Below are 23062 nucleotides of genomic sequence, written 5' to 3'. Positions count from 1 at the left end.
TATACTTAGTTTTTATATCTTCAATCAAAAGTTTGTTATTTTAAAACAGCACCAGAGTGTGTTGTTCCTTCTCAGGTAGAATGTGAAGAAGAATCTACCTGAGTTTTTGGATGATTTTAGCCGGCGTAGCTAAGATTCATTTTGCTGTTCTCGGCCATTCTGAGGAGTGAAGTAAACTTCAGATCAGGGGACAGCGGGCAGGTTCACCTGCAAAGAGGTATGTTGCAGTATATTATTTTCTGAGGAATGGAATTGACTGAGAAAATACTGCCAATACCGATATAATGTAAGTTCAGCCTTAAATGCAGTAGTAGCAACTGGTATCAGGCTGTTATGTATATATGTGTACACTTCAGTATTCTGGGGAATGGCACTTCACTGGGATAATACTATATGCATATAACTTTTAGCCTAACTTGCAGTGGGAACGTCTAGCAACAGGCTGTTTAATGACATTTCATGTTATTTGATTTTAAACGTTTTTGCTGGCATGTTAAATCGTTTAATTATCTGAGGTACTGGGTGAAAAATTGTTTTGGGCACTGTTTTTCCACTTGGCTGTCGTTTATTTTAATTTAAGACAGTTTACTGAACTTCCCTCACTGCTGTGTGTGAGGGGGAGGGGCCTATTTTGGCGCTTTTGCTACGCATCAGAAATTCAGTCAAAAGTCTGTTTCTCTCCCTGCATGATCCGGATCGTCTCTACAGAGCTCAAGGGTCTTCAAAAATTATTTTGAGGGAGGTAATCACTCACAGCAGACCTGTGAGATTGTGCTTTGACTGTGATAAAAAACGTTTATATTTTGTACATTTTTTTCTGCTATTAAGGGTTAGTTATCCATTGCTAATGGGGGCAATCCTTTGCTAAATTTATGCCTTTACCGGGAAAAATTTGGTTTTTATAATTTCTCCGGTTCATTGTTATTCAACTGTCATAATTTTTTTCTGTGCTTCTTAAAGGCACAGTGCGTTTTCTTATTACTTATAAATTGAGTGAAAAGTATTTCCAAGCTTGCTAGTTTAATTGCTAGTTTGTTAAACATGTCTGACTCAGAGGAATATCTCTGTGCTATATGTGCAAAAGCCAAGGTGGAGCCCAATAGAAATTTATGTACTAATTGCATTGATGCTACTTTAAATAAAAGTCATTCTGTACAAATTGAACATCATTCACCAAACAACGAGGGGGAAGTTATGCTGACTAACTTGCCTCACGTGTCAGTACCTGCATCTCCCGCTCGGGAGGTGCGTGATATTGTAACGCCGAGTACTTCAGGGCGGCCATTACAAATCACACTACAGGACATGGCTAATGTTATGACTGAAGTTTTGTCTAAATTACCAGAACTTAGAGGTAAGCGAGATCACTCTGGGGTGAGAACAGAGTTCGCTGATAATATTAGGGCCATGTCAGATACTGCGTCACAATTTGCAGAACATGAGGACGGAGAGCTTCATTCTGCGGGTGACGGATCTGATCCAAATAAACTGGATTCAGACATTTCAAATTTTAAGTTTAAGCTGGAAAACCTCCGTGTATTACTAGGGGAGGTGTTAGCGGCTCTGAATGATTGTAACACAGTTGCAATACCAGAGAAAATGTGTAGGTTGGATAAATATTTTGCGGTACCGACGAGTACTGACGTTTTTCCTATACCTAAGAGACTTACTGAAATTGTTACTAAGGAGTGGGATAGACCCGGTGTGCCCTTCTCACCCCCTTCTATATTCAGAAAGATGTTTCCAATAGACGCCACCACACGGGACTTATGGCAAACGGTCCCTAAGGTGGAGGGAGCAGTTTCTACTTTAGCTAAGCGTACCACTATCCCGGTGGAGGATAGCTGTGCCTTTTCAGATCCAATGGATAAAAAGTTAGAGGGTTACCTTAAGAAAATGTTTGTTCAACAAGGTTTTATATTGCAACCCCTTGCATGCATTGCGCCTGTCACGGCTGCGGCAGCATTTTGGTTTGAGTCTCTGGAAGAGACCCTTGACTCAGCTCCATTAGATGAGATTACACACAAGCTTAAAACCCTTAAGCTAGCTAATTCATTTATTTCTGATGCCGTAGTACATTTAACTAAACTTACGGCTAAGAATTCCGGATTCGCCATTCAGGCGCGCAGAGCGCTGTGGCTAAAATCCTGGTCAGCTGATGTAACTTCTAAATCTAAATTACTTAACATACCTTTCAAGGGGCAGACATTATTCGGGCCCGGTTTGAAAGAAATTATCGCTGATATTACGGGAGGTAAAGGCCATGCCCTGCCTCAAGACAGAGCCAAACCAAGGGCTAGACAGTCTAATTTTCGTGCCTTTCGTAACTTCAAGGCAGGAGCAGCATCAACTTCCTCTGCTCCAAAACAGGAAGGAGCTGTTGCTCGCTACAGACAAGGCTGGAAACCTAACCAGACCTGTAACAAGGGCAAGCAGGCCAGAAAACCTGCTGCTGCCCCTAAGACAGCATGAAGTGAGGGCCCCCGATCCGGAAACGGATCTAGTGGGGGGCAGACTCTCTCTCTTCGCCCAGGCTTGGGCAAGAGATGTCCAGGATCCCTGGGCGTTGGAGATCATATCTCAGGGATATCTTCTGGACTTCAAAGCTTCTCCTCCACAAGGGAGATTTCACCTTTCAAGGTTGTCAACAAACCAGATAAAGAAAGAGGCGTTTCTACGCTGTGTAGAAGACCTTTTACTAATGGGAGTGATCCACCCAGTTCCGCGGTCGGAACACGGACAAGGGTTTTACTCAAATCTGTTTGTGGTTCCCAAAAAAGAGGGAACCTTCAGACCAATATTGGATTTAAAGATCCTAAACAAATTCCTAAGAGTTCCATCGTTCAAAATGGAAACTATCCGGACAATCTTACCCATGATCCAAAAGGGTCAGTACATGACCACAGTGGATTTAAAGGACGCTTACCTTCACATACCGATTCACAAAGATCATTACCGGTATCTAAGGTTTGCCTTCCTAGACAGGCATTACTAGTTTGTAGCTCTTCCATTCGGATTGGCTACGGCTCCAAGAATCTTCACAAAGGTTCTGGGCGCTCTTCTGGCGGTACTAAGACCGCGAGGAATTTCGGTGGCTCCGTACCTAGACGACATTCTGATACAAGCGTCAAGCTTTCAAACTGCCAAGTCTCATACAGAGTTAGTACTGGCTTTTCTAAGGTCGCATGGGTGGAAGGTGAACGAAGAGAAAAGTTCTCTCTTTCCACTCACAAGAGTTCCCTTCTTGGGGACTCTTATAGATTCTGTAGAAATGAAGATCTACCTGACAGAAGGCAGGTTAATTCCATTCAACACCCGTCAGTGGCTCAATGCATGGAGGTGATCGGCTTAATGGTAGCGGCAATGGACATAGTTCCCTTTGCACGCCTACATCTCAGACCTCTGCAATTGTGCATGCTAAGTCAGTGGAATGGGGATTACTCAGATTTGTCCCCTACTCTGAATCTGGATCAAGAGACCAGAAATTCTCTTCTATGGTGGCTTTCTCGGCCACATCTGTCCAGGGGGATGCCATTCAGCAGACCAGATTGGACTATTGTAACAACAGACGCCAGCCTACTAGGCTGGGGCGCTGTCTGGAATTCCCTGAAGGCTCAGGGATCATGGACTCAGGAGGAGAGTCTCCTTCCAATAAACATTCTGGAATTGAGAGCAGTTCTCAATGCCCTTCTGGCTTGGCCTCAGTTAACAACTCGGGGGTTCATCAGGTTTCAGTCGGACAACATCACGACTGTAGCTTACATCAACCATCAAGGAGGGACAAGAAGCTCCCTAGCGATGATGGAAGTATCAAAGATAATTCGCTGGGCAGAGTCTCACTCTTGCCACCTGTCAGCGATCCACATTCCTGGAGTGGAGAACTGGGAGGCGGATTTCCTAAGTCGTCAGACTTTTCATCCGGGGGAGTGGGAACTTCATCCGGAGGTCTTTGCCCAAATACTTCGACTTTGGTGCAAACCAGAGATAGATCTCATGGCGTCTCGCCAGAACGCCAAGCTCCCTTGTTACGGGTCCAGGGACCCGGGAGCGGTCCTGGTAGATGCTTTGACAGCACCTTGGACCTTCGGGATGGCCTATGTGTTTCCACCCTTCACGATGCTTCCTCGATTGATTGCCAGGATCAAACAGGAGAGAGCATCAGTGATTCTAATAGCGCCTGCGTGGCCACGCAGGACCTGGTATGCAGATCTAGTGGACATGTCATCCTGTCCACCTTGGTCTCTGCCTCTGAGACAGGACCTTCTAATTCAGGGTCCTTTCAAACATCAAAATCTAATTTCTCTGAAGCTGACTGCTTGGAAATTGAACGCTTGATTTTATCAAAGCGTGGATTTTCGGAGTCAGTAATTGATACCCTAATCCAGGCTAGGAAACCTGTTACCAGAAAAGATTTACCATAAAATATGGCGTAAATACTTACATTGGTGCGAATCCAAGAGTTACTCATGGAGTAAGGTTAGGATTCCTAGGATATTGTCCTTTCTACAAGAGGGTTTAGAAAAGGGTTTATCTGCTAGTTCCTTAAAGGGACAGATCTCAGCTCTGTCCATTCTTTTACACAAACGTCTGTCAGAAGTTCCAGACGTTCAGGCTTTTTGCCAGGATTAAGCCTGTGTTTAAAACTGATGCTCCACCATGGAGCTTAAATTTAGTTCTTAACGTTTTACAGGGTGTTCCGTTTGAACCCCTTCATTCCTTTGATATTAAATTGTTATCTTGGAAAGTTCTGTTTTTGATGGCTATTTCCTCGGCTCGTAGAGTCTCTGAGTTATCAGCCTTACATTGTGATTCTCCGTATCTGATTTTTCATTCAGATAAGGTAGTTCTGCGTACTAAACCTGGGTTCTTACCTAAGGTTGTCACTAACAAGAATATCAATCAAGAGATTGTTGTTCCATCATTGTGTCCTAACCCTTCTTCAAAGAAGGAACGACTTCTGCACAATCTAGATGTAGTCCGTGCCCTGAAATTTTATTTACAGGCAACTAAAGATTTTCGCCAAACTTCTTCCCTGTTTGTCGTTTATTCTGGACAGAGGAGAGGTCAAAAAGCTTCTGCTACCTCTCTCTCTTTTTGGCTTCGTAGCATAATACGTTTAGCCTATGAGACTGCTGGACAGCAGCCTCCTGAAAGAATTACAGCTCATTCTACTAGAGCTGTGGCTTCCACTTGGGCCTTTAAGAATGAGGCATCTGTTGAACAGATTTGCAAGGCTGCAACTTGGTCTTCTCTTCATACTTTTTCCAAATTTTACAAATTTGACACTTTTGCTTCTTCGGAGGCTGTTTTTGGGAGAAAGGTTCTTCAGGCAGTGGTCCCTTCCGTATAAAGATCCTGCCTGTCCCTCCCGTCATCCGTGTACTTTAGCTTTGGTATTGGTATCCCAGAAGTAATGATGACCCGTGGACTGACTACACTTAACAGGAGAAAACATAATTTATGCTTACCTGATAAATTCCTTTCTCCTGTAGTGTAGTCAGTCCACGGCCCGCCCTGTTTTTTATGGCAGGTCTAAATTTTTAAATTATACTCCAGTCACCACTGCACCCTATAGTTTCTCCTTTCTCGTTTGGTTCTCGGTCGAATGACTGGGTGTGACGTAGAGGGGAGGAGCTATATAGCAGCTCTGCTTGGGTGATCCTCTTGCACTTCCTGTTGGGGAGGAGTTAATATCCCAGAAGTAATGATGACCCGTGGACTGACTACACTACAGGAGAAAGGAATTTATCAGGTAAGCATAAATTATGTTTTCATCATATCTTATAATTTACTATAAAAAACATTATAAAATATGAGGAAAAAATGGAAAAAAACAAATTTTTTCTAACTTTGACCCCCAAAATCTGTTACACATCTACAACCACCAAAAAAACACCCATGCTAAATAGTTTCTAAATTTTGTCCTGAGTTTAGAAATACCCAATGTTTACATGTTCTTTGCTTTTTTGCAAGTTATAGGGCCATAAATACAAGTAGCACTTTGCTATTTCCAAACCACTTTTTTTCAAAATTAGCGCTAGTTACATTGGAACACTAATATCTTTCAGGAATCCCTGAATATCCATTGACATGTATATATTTTTTTTTAGAAGACATCCCAAAGTATTGATCTAGGCCCATTTTGGTATATTTCATGCCACCATTTCACCGCCAAATGCAATCAAATAAAAATTTTTTTTCACTTTTTCACAAATATTTTCACAAACTTTAGGTTTCTCACTGAAATTATTTACAAACAACTTATGCAATTATAGCATAAATGGTTGTAAATGCTTCTCTGGGATCCCCTTTGTTCAGAAATAGCAGACATATATGGCTTTGGCTTTGCTTTTTGGTAATTAGAAGGCTGCTAAATGCCCCTGCGCAAAATACGCGTATTATGCCCAGCAGTGAAGGGGTTAATTAGGGAGCATGTAGGGAGCTTCTAGGGTTAATTTTAGCTTTAGTGTAGTAGACAACCCCAAGTATTGATCTAGGCCCATTTTGGTATATTTCAGGCCACCATTTCACCGCCAAATGCGATTAAATTAAAAAAACGTTAATTTTTTCACAATTTTAGGTTTCTCACTGAAATTATTTACAAACAGCTTGTGCAATTATGGCACAAATGGTTGTAAATGCTTCTCTGGGATGCCCTTTGTTCAGAAATAGCAGACATATATGACTTTGGCGTTGCTTTTTGGTAATTAGAAAGTCGCTAAATGCTGCTGCGCATCACACGTGTATTATGGCTAGCAGTGAAGGGGTTAATTAGGTAGTGTGTAGGGAGCTTGCAGGGTTAATTTTAGCTTTAGTGTAGAGTTCAGCCTCCCAACTGACACATCCCACCCCCTGATCCCTCCCAAACAGCTCCCTTCCCTCCCCCACCCCACTATTGTCCCCGCCATCTTAAGTACTGGCAGAAAGCCTGCCAGTACTAAAATAAAAGATTTTATTTTTTTTTTAAAAGAAAAAAAAAAAAAAAAGCATATTTACATATGCTGTGTTTAGGATCCCCCTTATCCCCCAACCTCCCTGATCCCCCCCAAAACAGCTCTCTAAGCCTCCCCCTCTGCCTTATTGGGGGCCATCTTGGGTACTGGCAGCTGTCTGCCAGTACCCATTTTGCACAATCAAATGTTTATTTTTTTTTTTTTTTTTTGTGTAGTGTAGCTTCCCCCCCCCCCCCCCCCCCACGGACCAACCCCCACCACCTAAATAACAAATAAGGTTTTTTTTAAAAAAATTACTGGTCCCACTTTTATTTTGGGACACTTTTTTCTGTAGTGCAGCGGTCCCCACCCGGCGCGCGCCCGGACTTGCACGCCCCCGATCCCGCCCCCCTCCACATGACCAGGGCCATCCATGGCCGCCACCCACCTCCCACACCGGCTCCCACCCACCAACGATACCGGCCATCGATGTCCGGTGCAGAGAGGGCCACAGAGTGGCTCTCTCTGCATCGGATGGCCATCTAAGGTTATTGCAGGATGCCTCCATATCGAGGCATCACTGCAATAACCGGAAAGCAGCTGGAAGCGAGCAGGATCGCTTCCAGCTGCTTTCCACACCGAGGACGTGCAGGGTACGTTCTCAGGCATTAACTGCCTTTTTTCTGAGGACGTACCCTGCACGTCCTCGGTCATTAAGGGGTTAACGTAGAGTTATCCTGCTCACTTAGTTAATTCAGCTACCTTAGTTTCCTTTATTTAATACTGTCTTTACACATGATGATCTACTCTATATCAACCCTTTGAGTGCTAGGGATGTAGTCTTTTCAGTCAGAGTTCTTCTCTACTGTATTGTTTTCATATGATTATTCCAGTTGTTAATTTGGAACAGCTATAAATGAGCTGCTGCACAAATCTAGTAATCATAGTGCATCATATAGGAAACAGCAGAATGTACTCCAAGCTCATAGGGAGGGGTGTAATGTAAAAGCTACCATTTTTGAAGGTAGATTACAAGAAAATAAAAAATGATTGAAGTGTATTACAAAGTTTGTCCACTGTGCGTAATTAGCCCCTTTGTAACAGCCGTCAGTGAAACCCGCTCTGCTGCAGCCTTTGTCAACATTTTATTGGGCATTGCATTCTCCGTTTAAAGAAACCTTACAAGAGCACCAGATGGTCTTGAGTAATGCATTGAGGGTACCACAACATGTGTTCTATTTCTACATTCAGAATCAAATCACTGAGTTGTTGAAGCTTTATCAAATGTAATGATCATCATCTGCACGCTGTGTCTTCCCGGGAGGTCTGATGCAGCCAACCGCTCTTTGTCTGCATTAAAGGTCTTCAGCGGAACACTGGTGCATCTCATGTTCCACTTGACAAGTAAAGCTTCAATGGACCAGTCAGCACTGCAGAAAGGACATTGATTATTTAGGGTGGTTTACTCACTGAAACACCATAGCATTTGTTTTTCGTGTAATTCTCTGGCTTCAATTAAAACATACTAAAGTAGGTAAGTAAAGGACCAATCAATGTGTGTAAAAGGCAAACCCTAAATAATTCTACCAGAGCACAGTACAGTTAAAATAGAATGTATCTTAAGTATAATATGAAACGTTTTGAATGAAAAGTTTTGCCCAAACGTACTTTTAAAGGGACATAATACCCATAAATCACTTGAAAGTGATGCAGCATAACAGTAAAAAAAAAACTGATAGAAAAATATCACCTAAACATTGCTGTAAAAAAAAAAAAAAAGTTTTTTTTTTAATAGATTTTTCTTGATAGACAAAAAACCCATTAGACATAAAATTGTAATAGGTACACAGCATGCCAATCCTTTAAATTTACAGAAACACAGAGATAAACACACAAAAAAAAGAAAACGACCTATAACAATCCATATAAAATGCTGAGTAGATTCATTAGATGTTTTATAGTAATCTTGAAGAATTCTCATCTGCCAAAAAGATTATAAATTCTATAACGGCAATGGATTATCACAATCATTGTACAAAAGTTTGGAAGCCTTCCCTTTATCCATAAACAGATATTGCAAGCAGTAAGATATTCTAGGAAATGCTGAACCTGTGGTAGGAGAAACTGTTAGTTTAAGTTGAAGAGGTATATGAAATACTACTCACAGGTTATATATAAGGAGATATGATTGCATTTGCAGTATATTTCAAGGGAAACCGCAGAAGAACACTCTGAGCATAATTACAGATGCCAGTGTGCTCATAAGCGGGGGGAGAGTATATAAAAGTAAGGGTTATTAGTGGAGCATCATAAATGGTGAGCTTGATACCATAGCCACATAGTTTGTAAAGTTTGCAAAAAGGGTTCTAGGAATTAATAGAAACTGGCTACTCTTTAATAGTAAGGGAAACAGATACCACCTATACATAACACTATTGAACAGAACAATGTAAAGAGGGCTACCTTGGCCGCTGGCAGCTCCCTCACATTAAATAGATATTGTGTACTTGAGTACTATAGAGTATATAGGAACAATTTGACTTCTTCTTTATATAAACTAGAGGACTGTCAGGGTGCCAGAAATCAGACTGAGACCAGAAGTGCAAAAATAATCACACCTTTATTAATAGCAAAAAATAAAAAAGTCCACAAGACAAATAAGCCAGGAATCAAAACCAGAGCTGGTAGTCAGGAGCCAAAGCAAGTAGTTAGACGAGCCGGAATCAGGAACAAGTAGAGCAAGTCAGGAACAAGCCAGGGATCAGGAACCAGGAGGGAGGTCAGACACCCAGGTAATACACAGGAGCTCTCACAAATAGGTCTGAGACAACGCAAGGGAAAACCATACTGAACAGAGGCCCTTTAAATAAAAAGTGATGACATCACAATTCTGAGACTGCATCCTGTCTCACACTGATGATGTACACCAGTCTGGCCATAAAAAGAAGTGCAGGAAATGAGCAGCATCACACAGTATGCGCCAGAGTCAGCAAGAGAGGTGAGTAAAATGGCTGCCAGCAGCACATAGCAAACAAAGCAGGGAAAAACCCCTGACAGTACCCTCCCCTCAACGATCCCTCCCCCGCAGGAGGACAAAAGGCTTATTGGGGAAACGGGCATGGAAGGCACGGAGGAGGGTGGGAGCATGAACATCAGAGGAGGGAACCCAAGAACACTCCTCCGGACCGTAGCCCCTCCAGTGAACCAAATACTGTACGCGGCCCATGGACATACAAGAGTCAATAATGCTGCTGACCTCATACTCCTCATGGTTGTCAAAAAAGCTAGGACGGGGACGAGGCAACACATTGGTAAACCGATTACAAACCAATGGTTTCAAGAGGGAGACATGAAAAACATTGGAGATGCGCATTGCAGGAGGAAGGTCAAGAGCGTAGGCCATCGGAGTATTCCAAAAGGACCAACATAACGGGGAGCCAGTTTATTGGAAGGCACACAAAGGTTCAATCTGCGGGAGGACAGCCAAACTCTCTAACTAACCTGGTAGGAAGGCGCGGGCAGGCGCCTACGATCAGCCTGGAACTTTTGGCACTGCATAGAACGATGAAGGCAATCCTGAATCTGCACCCACATGGAACGGAGTTGCCGGAGATGCTCCTCCAAAGCCGGAATACCCTGAGACATGAATGAATCGGGCAACAAAGATGGTTGAAACCCATAATTCGCCATGAACGGGGATAACTTGGAGGAAGCATTTATAGCACTATTACGAGCAAACTCTGCCCAAGGTAACAGTTCAGACCAATTATTGTGGTGATCTGAGACATAGTAACGAAGGAACTGTTCCAGAGCTTGATTAGACCGTTCCGCAGCCCCATTGGAAGGAGGGTGATATGCCGAGGAGAAGGAAAGCTGGATCCCGATTTGAGCACAAAAGGAACGCCAAAATCTGGAGCCAAACTGGCTACCCTGGTCCGACACTATCTCCTTGGGTAACCCATGTAAACGGAAGACCTCCCGGGCAAAAATTGAAGCAAGCTCCTGAGCGGTAGGCAACTTCTTCAAGGGAATGCAATGTGACATTTTAGAAAAACGGTCAACCACCATAAGGATAACAGTATTGCCATTGGAAACAGGGAGCTCGACAATGAAGTCCATGGAAAGATATGTCCAAGGACGCTAACTAATAGCAATAGGTTGAAGAAGACCCACAGGAAGATGTCAAGGAGTCTTATTCTGTGCACAAACTGAGCAAGAGGCAACATATGCAGCAACATCAGAACGAAGACCTGGCCACCAGAATTGTCAAGTGACAGACAAAATCATTTGGTTCTTGCCTGGGTGAGCTGCAGCTTTAGGATAGTGGTAAGTGTGCAAAAGTTTAGTTTGAAGATTCTCAGGAACAAAACACTTACCACTAGGTTTCTCAGGAGGTGCATTAGTTAGTGCAGCCAGGATCTCCTCCCCCAAGAGAGAAGTCAAATTAGTATGTATGGTAGCAAAAATATGGTCAGGAGGTATAACTGGAGTAGGTACAGACTCCTCCTTGGACAGAGGCGAAAATTGTCGAGAGAGGGCATCAACACTAACATTCTTACTACCAGGCAGGTAGGAGACCACATAATTAAACCGAGATAAAAATAGCGCCCATCTGGCCTGTCGGGGCGACAAATGTTTTGCTTCAGATAGATAAGTTAAATTCTTGTGGTCAGTAAGAATGAGCACTGGCACACTAATACCCTCGAGAAGATGCCTCCATTCCTTGAGTGCCAAAATTATGGCCAGTAATTCCCTGTCGCAAATTTCATAATTGCACTCCACTGGAGACAATTTCTTAGAGAAGAAACCACATGGATGCAAGGAACCATCAGGTGTAGGACGTTGAGACAAGAGGGCACCTACTCCAGTCTCAGACGCATCGACCTCAAGAACGAAAGGCAGGACAGGGTTAGGATGAGCCAGAACTGGAGCGGCAGCAAAGGCAGTCTTAAGACTATCAAAGGCCTTGATGGCAGTAGGTGACCAATGGAGTGGATCATTCTCTTTACGGGTCATGTCTGTGATAGGTTTGACCAAGGAAGAAAAGTTTTTAATAAAGTTTCTATAGTAATTGGCAAACCCCAAAAAATGTTGAATAGACCGAAGACCAACTGGGCGAGGCCACTGCAGAACTGCAGATAACTTGTCAGGATCCATAGAGAACCCTGCAACGGAGATAACATAACCTAGGAAGGTTACTTGAGTCTGATGGAACTCACATTTCTCGAGTTTACAAAACAGGCCGTCCTCATGTAGTCTCTGAAGAACCCGTGTAACATCAGAACGATGAGCCTCAAGTGTGGGTGAGTGTATGAGGATGTCGTCCAAGTACACCACAACACACTGTTGCAACATATCTCGTAGGACATCTTTAATAAATTCCTGGAAAACAGATGGAGCATTACATAGGCCAAAGGGCATTACAATATACTCATAATGCCCGCTCCTGGTGTTAAATGCTGTTTTCCATTTGTGACCCTCCTTGATCCTAACGAGATTGTACGCTCCTCTCAAATCAAGTTTAGTAAAGACCGTAGCTCCCTTGAGCTGGTCAGAGAGTTCCGTAATGAGTGGAATAGGGTAAGCATTCTTAATGGTAAGACGATTAAGACCCCTATAATGGATGCATGGTCTTAACTCGCCACCCTTTTTCTTCACAAAGAAGAAGCCAGCCTCTGCAGGAGAGCAGGATTTGCAGATGATCCCCCGCGACAGGGCATCTGCAACATACTCCTCCATAGCACAATTCTCCGCAACAGACAGAGGGTTAACTCGGCCCGAGGAGGATTGGCTCCAGGTTGCAGGTCTATGGCACAATAGTAAGACCGGTGAGGCGGCAACGTACCAGCACGCACCTTGTCAAAAACATCTAGGAACTCTCGGTACTCCTCTGGCAATTGAGATACTGAAGAAGTGCACAAGACTTTGGTTTCCAAAGACAAGTGGAAATACATTGCGGAGACCACGACAAAATTTCGGACCTGCGCCAGTCGAGATTGAGATTGGGCTTTTGGAGCCAGGGATAACCCAGAACAACCGGAAAATGCGGATAGTTTATCACCTGGAACTGGAGGGTTTCAAAATGGAGAGCCCCAACAACCATGGATAACGGAGCAGTTTTGTGAGTAACGAGTGCAGGCTGAAGGGGCCTGCCATCAATGGCCTCAATAGCAAGCGGAACGGACCGAGGCAAAACAGGAATGGAGTGCTTTGATACAAAAGCACTGTCAATGAAATAGCCCGCAGCACTGGAGTCAACGAGAGCCTGGGTGACTATGAAGGAGTCCACCCAGGAAAGGACAACCGTGACCAAAGGTTTCTCCTTTAGCGGTTCCAGGGACGAGGATAAACCACCCAAGGTCTGCCTCCATCAGGACCTTAGGTGTGAGCGTTTCCAGGTCGTGTAGGACAAGACTTCAAAAGGTGGCCCTGTAACCCACAAAAGAGGCAGAGCTCCTCATAAAGGCCCTCTCCGCCGCAGAGAGATGCGTGAATCCCAACTGCATCGTCTCAGCAGTACCTGGTGACTCGAGATCAGGAGGCATGGGTGGGAACAAACACGTAGGAGACAACGGAACAGGAGGCTTCCGCAAGGGCCTTTCACTTAGTCTGATGTCAATTAGGATAAAAAAAGACACCAATGCCTCGAGATCTTCTGGTAAATCTCTGGCAGCAACTTCATCTTTAATCGCATCATAGAGCCCATGAAAGAAGGCGGCAACAAGGGCTTCATTGTTCCAACCTACCTCTGCAGCAAGTGTACGGAACTCAATGGCATACTGAGCAACAGATCTTGTACCTTGCTGAATGGACGAGTCGCTTAGCAGAAGAGGAGGAGCGAGCCGGAACATCAAATACCCTTCAAAAAGGAGGCCACAAATTCAGGTTAATTTGAAACCACAGGTTTATTAATCTCCCACAAGGGATTAGCCCAGGCAAGAGCTGTGTCAGAGAGTAACAAGATGAGAAATCCCACCTTAGCTCTGTCAGAGGGAAACACCTGAGGTAACATCTCAAAGTAAATGCCCACCTGGTTCAAAAACCCTCTGCACTGATTAGGATCGCCTCTATATATCTGAGGTAGAGGTGCAGAACCGGACATGCTCCTGGCAGCGGAAACAGGAGCAGCCAAAACTTGCGGGACACTTTGGTCCAAAAGTGCAGTGCGAGTCAGCAGGGTTTGCAGGGATAGTGCAAATTGATCCAAACGGTGATCCTGTTCATCCATCCTGGAAATTATGGCAGGTAAAGGTGGATTATTCGTACCATTAGGATTCATGTCCCTTGCGTAATGTCAGGGTGCCAGGATCAGACTGAAACCAGAAGTGCAAAAATAATCACACCTTTATTAATAGTAAAAAATAATAAAAAAGTCCACAAGACAAATAAGCCAGGAATCAAAACCAGAGGAGCCGAGTCAGGAGCCAAAGAGAGTAGTCAGACGAGCCAGAATCAGGAACAAGCTAGGGATCAGGAACCAGGATGGACGTCAGACAGCCAGGTAATACACAGGAGCTCTCACAAACAGGTCTGAGACAACGCAAGGGCAAAGCATACTGAACAGAGGCCCTTTAAATAATAAGTGATGACATCACAATTCTGAGACTGCATCCTGTCTCACACAGATGATGTAAACCAGTCTGGCCATAAAAGGAAGTGCAGGAAATGAGCAGCATCACACAGTATGCACCAAGAGTCAGCAAGAGAGGTGAGTAAAATGGCTGCCAGCAGCACATGGCAAACAAAGCAGGGAAAAAACCCTGACAAGGACACATATAAGAAAGCTAAAGCACAGAAAAAAAACTGTAACTATGATCATACTTAAAGGGACATTATACACTCATTTTGTCTTTGCATAAATGTTTTGTAGATTATCTATTTATATAGCTTAAAGTTTGTTTGTTTTTTAAAAGTATAGTTTTGCTTATTTTTAAATAACATTGCTCTGTTTTTTAGACAACTAACCAAGCCCCAAAGTTTTATAAGAATATTGTCAGCTACCTTCTCCAGCTTGCTCCTGTTTGTGTAAAGGGTCTTTTCATATGCAAAAGAAGGGGGAGGGGGGAGTGTCTTATTTCCCACTTGCAGTGGGCTTTCCAGCTGCCTTTTCAACAGAGCTAAACTGAGAGCTTCTAAGTAAGTTTTTAAACAGTTTTATACTGGATTTTAATATCAGTATCTGTACATCTTATTCTTTATAGTAGTGTCTATTACATGCAGTTATATGAAAATGAGTGTATACTGTCCCTTTAACTTAGAATAGCAAGCTCAGGCAACACAACAAAAAAATGGCATTGCAAGCTATACCTGATGGTGTATGGCATTGCAAGCTATACCCGAAGTAAACATAATTCAGACAATGCTCAGTATAAGTTTCAGTAATTGTCCCATAATATATAGGTTAAAGTCCAGCTGTATTCAGAGTTACCAAGGCAGCTGGAAAAGCCAGTTAGGAATGCCACCAGGGTCCCAGCTCAAGAACGATATATCTGCATTGCAAATGTCACCAGGAGGTAGAGGGGGTTGTCTCCCCTTTGGAATTAATGGCCTCTTGAATCTTGTATATTGGATCTGTATATATCTTACTCAACGCAGGCTTTGCGTGATGAATAGGAGACAGTCCCTTTCCAATCCCAGCAATCAGTGCACTGCTCCGTGACCTAGGCTCCAAATCTGTACCACATTGTGGTTCTAGGGAAGTAGGTGGGTAGCGCCGGGGCACTTCAACACCACTATACCCACAATCCGTTGAAGTAGGACCGGGAGAGGGTGAAAGCAAGTTGCTTTGATTGTCCTTGATATCAAACGACTGGTCCATTGCATCCATCAGCGTAGCGTGGTGCCTATCCAGTAAACACTGCATCGCAGCAATTCGTGACATGCCAACTGCCATGACCGTCCTCTCCAAATATCTGTTCAAGAAGGAAAATTGTTAGAATTCCGTATGCCTTTTTTTCCCACCAACAGCAGGGCCTGTAGAAATGGTGCAATTACGCTGCGTTCCTTTTCCAAGACAACGCCTATCCATCTCCATGGGCCAAGCAGTCACAAAACATGATTCCATATGAGGTTGAAGAAACGCTGCAGGACCCACAATGTGATTGCTTTGAGCTTGGGTGTTCACATTATAATGATGGTCACTTATCTGTCCCAATATATTTAGATTCAGGCCAATATACCTCTTGATTGCACGGAGCAACCTTAGCTTGCAACTGCTCCGTATGAAGCTAGCTCTGCCCCCCCAAAGGAAGATATTTTACCTCAAAACTTATTCATCTTACAAGAGAAAGTGCTCTGGTAACAGTACTTCAGCTACTGTCCAGCTGCTATTTAGGAGGGAAAAAATTTGCCAACATCACACACGAGACCCAGGAGGATGAGGAAACAAAAATAATTTAAAAATTATTGTTCTCTATCATTATAAGATGGATTTCACACTGGTACCTCTAAAAAGTTAATTTTAACTTTGTGCACATGTGTGTTGATATCTGGCAGTGTTGACTGGTCCTTGGTTTTCAAACATATTTTTATATATATATATATATATATATATATATATATATATATATATATATTTATTGTGTATATATATATATATATATATATATATATATATATATATATACATACACACACACAAATGTACATATATACACACACACAGTATATTTGAGCTGGAAATGCACTCATTACTTTGATGTATGGTGCAAGATGTAGTAAGGGATGGATGGGCAAGATTTCCAACTTGGGGACCTGTCCATCATGTCTTCTCAGGGAGTGGGCATTTACTATTGCACAGGTATTATCTTATTAACACCCCCTACTCCTTCAGGAGATGGGTTTGTCAATCACTGTGAACAAGAAAGTTCAGGAAGATTTATCTGAGATGGCAGAAAGGTGCAGCTTTGTAACTTGCAGTAGGCAGGCTTGCTCCACAGGAGTATCTGCTGCCTAGTACATAGAGCAGTGTGTCTCTAGTGATACAGAATATTTTACCTGATTTTATTACAAGCACACCCCTGGGACTATCACTATGGGGAGCCATTAGTTGTAGCATTTATCAAGCTGCACACGTAACTCTGGAACCCTAGACCGCTGCTTTCTAACATCCATCACCTTTTAGGTGGTGAACTTAAATCTGGCGGTAGATGTTGCCTCACTCCTTATGAACACAGGCAAATAGGTCTCTTGCCTGAGAACCTTGCCTGTCTGCAGTGTAATTGTGAGCCTAAAACTTTCTTCAATAACATTAGAATTTAGAAAGCCAATCCAGTCTAGATGAATATAACCCTACATGAAACGTACAGGCAGAACTCGCCCCTCAATTCATTTGCAGTTTCTTTCAGTTGATGGTATCGGTGTCTCATGGATTCTTTGCTTAAGCATAAAATGCCAACAAGATGTGCTGCTCCTTATATCACATCTGACTTCTATAAATAAATCATGTTCAGCATCAGTATGTAACCAAAGTGAGGCAGCCAATCACAAACTGTCCTTGCACATGACATTTGTTCAGCTTTTAATTACGTAAAGAGAGTATGAGAACCCCTTGCTCATATGTTCTCTGTAGCTCGCACAGAAGAGTAGTTAATAAGTGGGCTTAAACTTTAAAATGAACTTATATTATCAAATCTTTTGTTCTCCTAATATCCAATGTGTAAAAAGGCATATGTAAGTATGCTCATCAGCAGAAATGCGCTACTGGGACATAACTGGTGATTGGAACAGTTATATCTTCTCATAGGCTCACCGATGTGCTCAGCAACCTCCCAGTAGTGTATTGCTGCTCTAGAGCTGACTTTAAAGGGACAATAAACCCATTCTTTAGATATCCTTTGTTGAAGAAATAGCAATGCACATAGGTGAGCCAATAACAAGAGGCATCTATGTACAGCCGCCAATCAGCAGCTACTGAGCCTATTTAGATATGCTTTTCAGCAAAGAATATCAAGAGAATGAAGCAAAGTAGATAATAGTAAATTAGAAAGTTGTTTAAAATTGCATGCTCTTTCTAAATCATGAAAGAAAATATCTGGGTTTCATGTAACTTTAACTGTTTACTCCTTTTTGCAGGGGTTAAACCGTTTTATGCAAGCAAAAGTACAATCATTTACAATCTCAAAGTATTTTTTGTCCCTTTAATGCTCATCCATCTTTATTCTATTTAACATAGTGCAGGAGACTGAAGTCCTTTTTCATACATGAATGTAGCTGCCGACAACTGGCCAAACCACTCCAGACCTGTGCATAGCTATAAAAACCAGGAGCAACTCTTCTGTACTATGTGCTCACACACAGGCTCCCCCTTCTGGACAATAATACCAAGTTGCAGAGTTGTTTTCCCCTCACACCGGTAAAGACAAGCATAGCATGATTTATTAGATTAGACAGGAGCTAGGCATGTATGTAAATATTCAGGGCTTGGCTTCTGGAATTCAGTGCGACTGAACATCTATTTGTTCTGCAAGCAGACACTAGCCTGATGAAAGGCTTGCTACAGGAGACACCTGCTCTGTACTGAGTGCGTATGCATCTAACAATGTATTTGTGCACATAGAGGCCAGATTACAAAATGCACACTCCCACCTGAGCGGTAATTTCACTAGAAGTAAGCATTTTGATCTCTTTTTATGAGCTGAAAGTAAACCGTTTTCGCTTGCGCGCTATCCCGACGAGCAAAATTTATGACTTACCTGATAAATTATTTTCTTTCCTGGCATGGAGAGTCCACTATTCTATTCATTACTGTTGGGAAATTAAACACCTGGTGGCCAGGTGGTGAATTTCCCAACAGTAATGAATGGAATTGTGGACTCTCCATGCCATTGGAAAGAAAGACGAACTTAGAATATTGCGTGTGCGTTCACATATTTCCCCATAGAAGTTAATGGAGAAAAAAAAAAATAATAACACCCACTCACGTGCAAAAACTGACCGCATATTCATATGCTCTAACCCGCCATGAAAATATGAATATTTCACATTCCAATGTTCTTCACATAAAGAATGTTTTATTTATTCAGAAATACATCATATAATCATACTAGCGTAGATCGCAATTGCGCTCCAGCGATCGCGTTTACTTTCAACTTGTAATACGATAAGCCCGACAAATGCAAACACCCACAATAAACCCCTAATTGCTCGCGCACAAACGTTTGCATTCCAACTCGTAATCTTGCCCTAAATTAGTTGTTTAAACACTAAAGGATTAAGTATAAAGTTAAGTATGTTAAGATCTAGTGTTTCCCTTCTGTTGAATTACTGTGCAAAGAAGGGTTTTGTGGAATATAGCAATGTTAAGATAGTTACATTGTTAGCTTATTTTATGTGTCCATGTAATCCTCTTCACTAAGAGTTATGGTGGCTGTTGGAGGTTTGTGGGGTAGTCCTTGCTTCTACTCCAACGATTTATGCTAACCCCTATATAGAAAACCAGGGTTGGTTACTCTGCTTTTCTTTCTTCTCCAGGTCCCTGTCAGAAGTCGTCTAGATCTGTCAGACCTGGTTTTCTGTGTCTACCCCACTGAGACTCCAAGGTAAGTGCTTTTTCTTTTTACAGGAAAGAAGGCTCTGGCACATTGGGGGTTAATCCCCTTCCCATATAATGACAAGGAGTTTGTGGGTGAAATATAGTAATCCTTTCCTGTTGGGGATTCATTTGGGCAGTATGCTTAGGGCACTGTTTGTTCTTATAGAGAGAAGATAAACAATCCTGCTATAAACATCTGGCTGATAGTTATGAGGCTGTCATAAGGGTTTATTTGAGGGTGTTTGTGTACAAACACTTTATTAATATTTTATGACTGAGGTGGCTTTTTCGTTAAGGCTCTTTATTAGACAGAATGTAGTTTATGAGCGCAGCGTATTTGCGTGCTTTTAATATGTCGCACTTCTTATTTCTTGGTGCGGTCACGTGATCGCGCGTCGCCTTCTTCCGCTTGTATTGGTTCTAATGGAACTCCCTGTTGTGCAACGACTCTTATAAATACGTTACCAAGGTGGTGAGAAAACTTCAGCAACGGCTGGGGGGGATAGAGGTGCAAATTTTATTTGGATACAAATTTTCTAACAAGCTTTTCATTACATTTTTATTTTTTTGCCATTACATGTTACAGTTCAAGACTAAAGATTCTGCTATTCTAAAAAACCTTAACCCTTCAGAGCCTTCTGCCTCTAGACATGCCTCAACTTTCTCCAGCGGCTCCACTCTGTCTGTACCTGGGGGGGGGGGGGTTACCAGGAGAGTTTGCAGAGCAGCTTATCCCAGCGGTTTCTGTGGCTCTGAGTGCCTTACCTATCTCAGGTAAGAGAAAGAGAAAATCTAAGAATATTTCTTCTAAATCAGGAATATCTGATAGCGCCAAAACTGCTTTGGTCAGTTTATCTCAATTATCTGGAGATGATCTTTCTAAATCTGTTGTAGTTAGTACGGCAGATTCAGAGGAGATTCATTTTAGATTTAACCCTTTAAGGACACAGCTTTCAGTTTGCTCAATTGTTTTATGACGGAAAAATTCCGTCATATGTCCTTAAGAGGTTAAGCTTGAGCACCTCCGATTATTTTGGCTACTCTGGAGGATTCGGAATCTACAGTCACTGAAACTCCTTAGGTTAATAAACTGAATAGAGTTTTTTATGTCAAACCTAGATCGGCGGAAGCATTTCCTGTTCCAGATAGTATGTTGGACATTATTTCCCAGGAGTGGGAAAACCCCTTTTCCCCATCTCCGGTGTTCAACAAAATGTTTCTTGTTGCAGATTCTGTGAGGGAGCTTTGGCGGACTGTTCCTAAGGTGGATGGAGCTATATCCAATTAACCCCTTAATGACCGCAGCACTTTTCCATTTTCTGTCCGTTTGGGACCAAGGCTATTTTTACATTTTTGCGGTGTTTGTGTTTAGCTGTAATTTTCCTCTTACTCATTTACTGTACCCACACATATTATATACCGTTTTTCTCGCCATTAAATGGACTTTCAAAAGATACCATTATTTTCATCATATCTTATAATTTACTATAAAAAAATTATAAAATATGAGGAAAAATTGAAAAAAAAACCACTTTTTTTAACTTTGACCCCCAAAATCTGTTACATATCTACAACCACCAAAAAACACCTATGCTAAATAGTTTCTAAATTTTGTCCTGAGTTTAGAAATACCCAATGTTTACATCTTCTTTGCTTTTTTTGTAAGTTATAGGGCCATAAATACAAGTAGCACTTTGCTATTTGCAAACCACTTTTTTTTCAAAATTAGCGCTAGTTACATTAGAACACTAATATCTTTCAGGAATCCCTGAATATCCATTGACATGTATATATTTTTTTTTAGTAGACAACCCAAAGTATTGATCTAGGCCAATTTTGGTATATTTCATGCCACCATTTCACCGCCAAATGCGATCAAATAAAAAAAATCGTTCACTTTTTCACAATTTTTTTCACAAACTTTAGGTTTCTCACTGAAATTATTTACAAATAGTTTGTGCAATTATGGCACAAATGGTTGTAAATTCTTCTCTGTGATCCCCTTTGTTCAGAAATAGCAGACTTATATGGCTTTGGTGTTGCTTTTTGGTAATTAGAATGCCACTAAATGCCACTGCGCACCACACGTGTATTATGCCCAGCAGTGAAGGGGTTAATTAGGGAGCATGTAGGGAGCTTGTAGGGTTAATTTTAGCTTTAGTGTAGTGTAGTAGACAACCCCAAGTATTGATCTAGGCCCATTTTGGTATATTTCATGCCACCATTTCACCGCCAAATGCGATCAAATTAAAAAAAACGTAAAATATTTCACAATTTTAGGTTTCTCACTGAAATCATTTACAAACAGCTTGTGCAGTTATGGCACAAATGGTTGTAAATGCTTCTCTGGGATCCCCTTTGTTCAGAAATAGCAGACATATATGGCTTTGGCGTTGCTTTTTGGTATTTAGAAGGCCGCTAAATGCCGCTGCGCATCACACGTGTATTATGGCTAGCAGTGAAGGGGTTAATTAGGTAGCTTGTAGGGAGCTTGCAGGGTTAATATTAGATTTAGTGTAGAGCTCAGCCTCCCACCTAAAACATCAGACCCCCTGATCCCTCCCAAACAGCTCTCTTCCCTCCCCCACCCCACAATTGTCCCCGCCATCTTAAGTACTGGCAGAAAGTCTGCCAGTACTAAAATAAAAGCTATATATATTTTTTTTTAATGATTTTTTTAAGCATATTTACATATGCTGCTGTGTACTATCCCCCCTTAGCCCCCAACCTCACTGATCCCCCCCCCAAACAGCTCTATCCCCTCCCACTCTAACTTAATGGGCGCCATCTTGGGTACTGGCAGCTGTCTGCCAGTACCCAGTTTAGAAGAAAAAAAATGGTTTGTTTTTTTAATTTTTTGAAATTTTCTGTAGTGTAGCTTCCCCACACACAAACCAACCCCCCCACCCCTCCACGATCGTTTTTTGTGCTTTTGCACAAACATGATTAGCCAGGTTTTATTAAATACTTTTCCGTAGTGTAGCGGTTCCCACCCGCTCCCGCCCCGTGCACGCGCCCGCCCGCCACCCTCCGTGCACGCGCGCGCGCCCGTGCGCGCCCCTGGCGGTCACGCCCCCGATCCCGCCCCCCGTGACATCACGCGGCACACCGATGGCCGCCCACCCGCCTCCCAATTCGGCTCCCACCCACCAACGATACCGGCCATCGATGTCCGGTGCAGAGAGGGCCACAAAGTGGCTCTCTCTGCATCGGATGGCCATGTGAGGTTATTGCAGGATGCCTCCATATCGAGGCATCACTGCAATAACCGGAAAGCAGCTGGAAGCGAGCAGGATCGCTTCCAGCTGCTTTCCACACCGAGGACGTGCAGGGTACGTCCTCAGGCGTTAACTGCCTTTTTTTTGAGGACGTACCCTGCACGTCCTCGGTCATTAAGGGGTTAAGCTAAAAGAACTACGATTCCTCTAGAGCCTAGTTTCACAACCTGTAGTACGTGTACCCCTTGAGGTACTTGGGGCATTGGCAAGGGGTACTCCAGGGATTGGCCTTCATTTTTTTTTCCTGACGTAGCTATTGCAAACATGACATATCAAAGAAAGCGGTTTCTCATTTCTACCCTTGAGCACTCCTAACAGGG

At 42.7% G+C, this 23062-nt stretch overlaps 1 protein-coding gene across 1 annotated transcript in view; it reads right to left on the bottom strand.

The window, feature by feature from the left end:
- Nucleotides 1-8058: 8058 nt before the first annotated feature.
- The window catches only part of METTL23 (methyltransferase like 23), a 38366-nt gene continuing 23362 nt past the window's right edge, over nt 8059-23062 (bottom strand). The window contains exon 4 of the mRNA XM_053709545.1: nt 8059-8362. Within this exon, the coding sequence (XP_053565520.1) occupies nt 8191-8362 (172 nt within the window). The 3' untranslated portion in view covers nt 8059-8190. The remainder of the gene's footprint in view (nt 8363-23062) is intronic.

Source organism: Bombina bombina, chromosome 1 (genome assembly GCF_027579735.1).
Source record: "Bombina bombina isolate aBomBom1 chromosome 1, aBomBom1.pri, whole genome shotgun sequence".
In the NCBI taxonomy this organism is placed as follows: domain Eukaryota; kingdom Metazoa; phylum Chordata; class Amphibia; order Anura; family Bombinatoridae; genus Bombina; species Bombina bombina.
The sequence above is the reverse complement of the archived record's forward strand: the minus strand, read 5'-3'. Positions and strand labels throughout refer to the sequence as shown.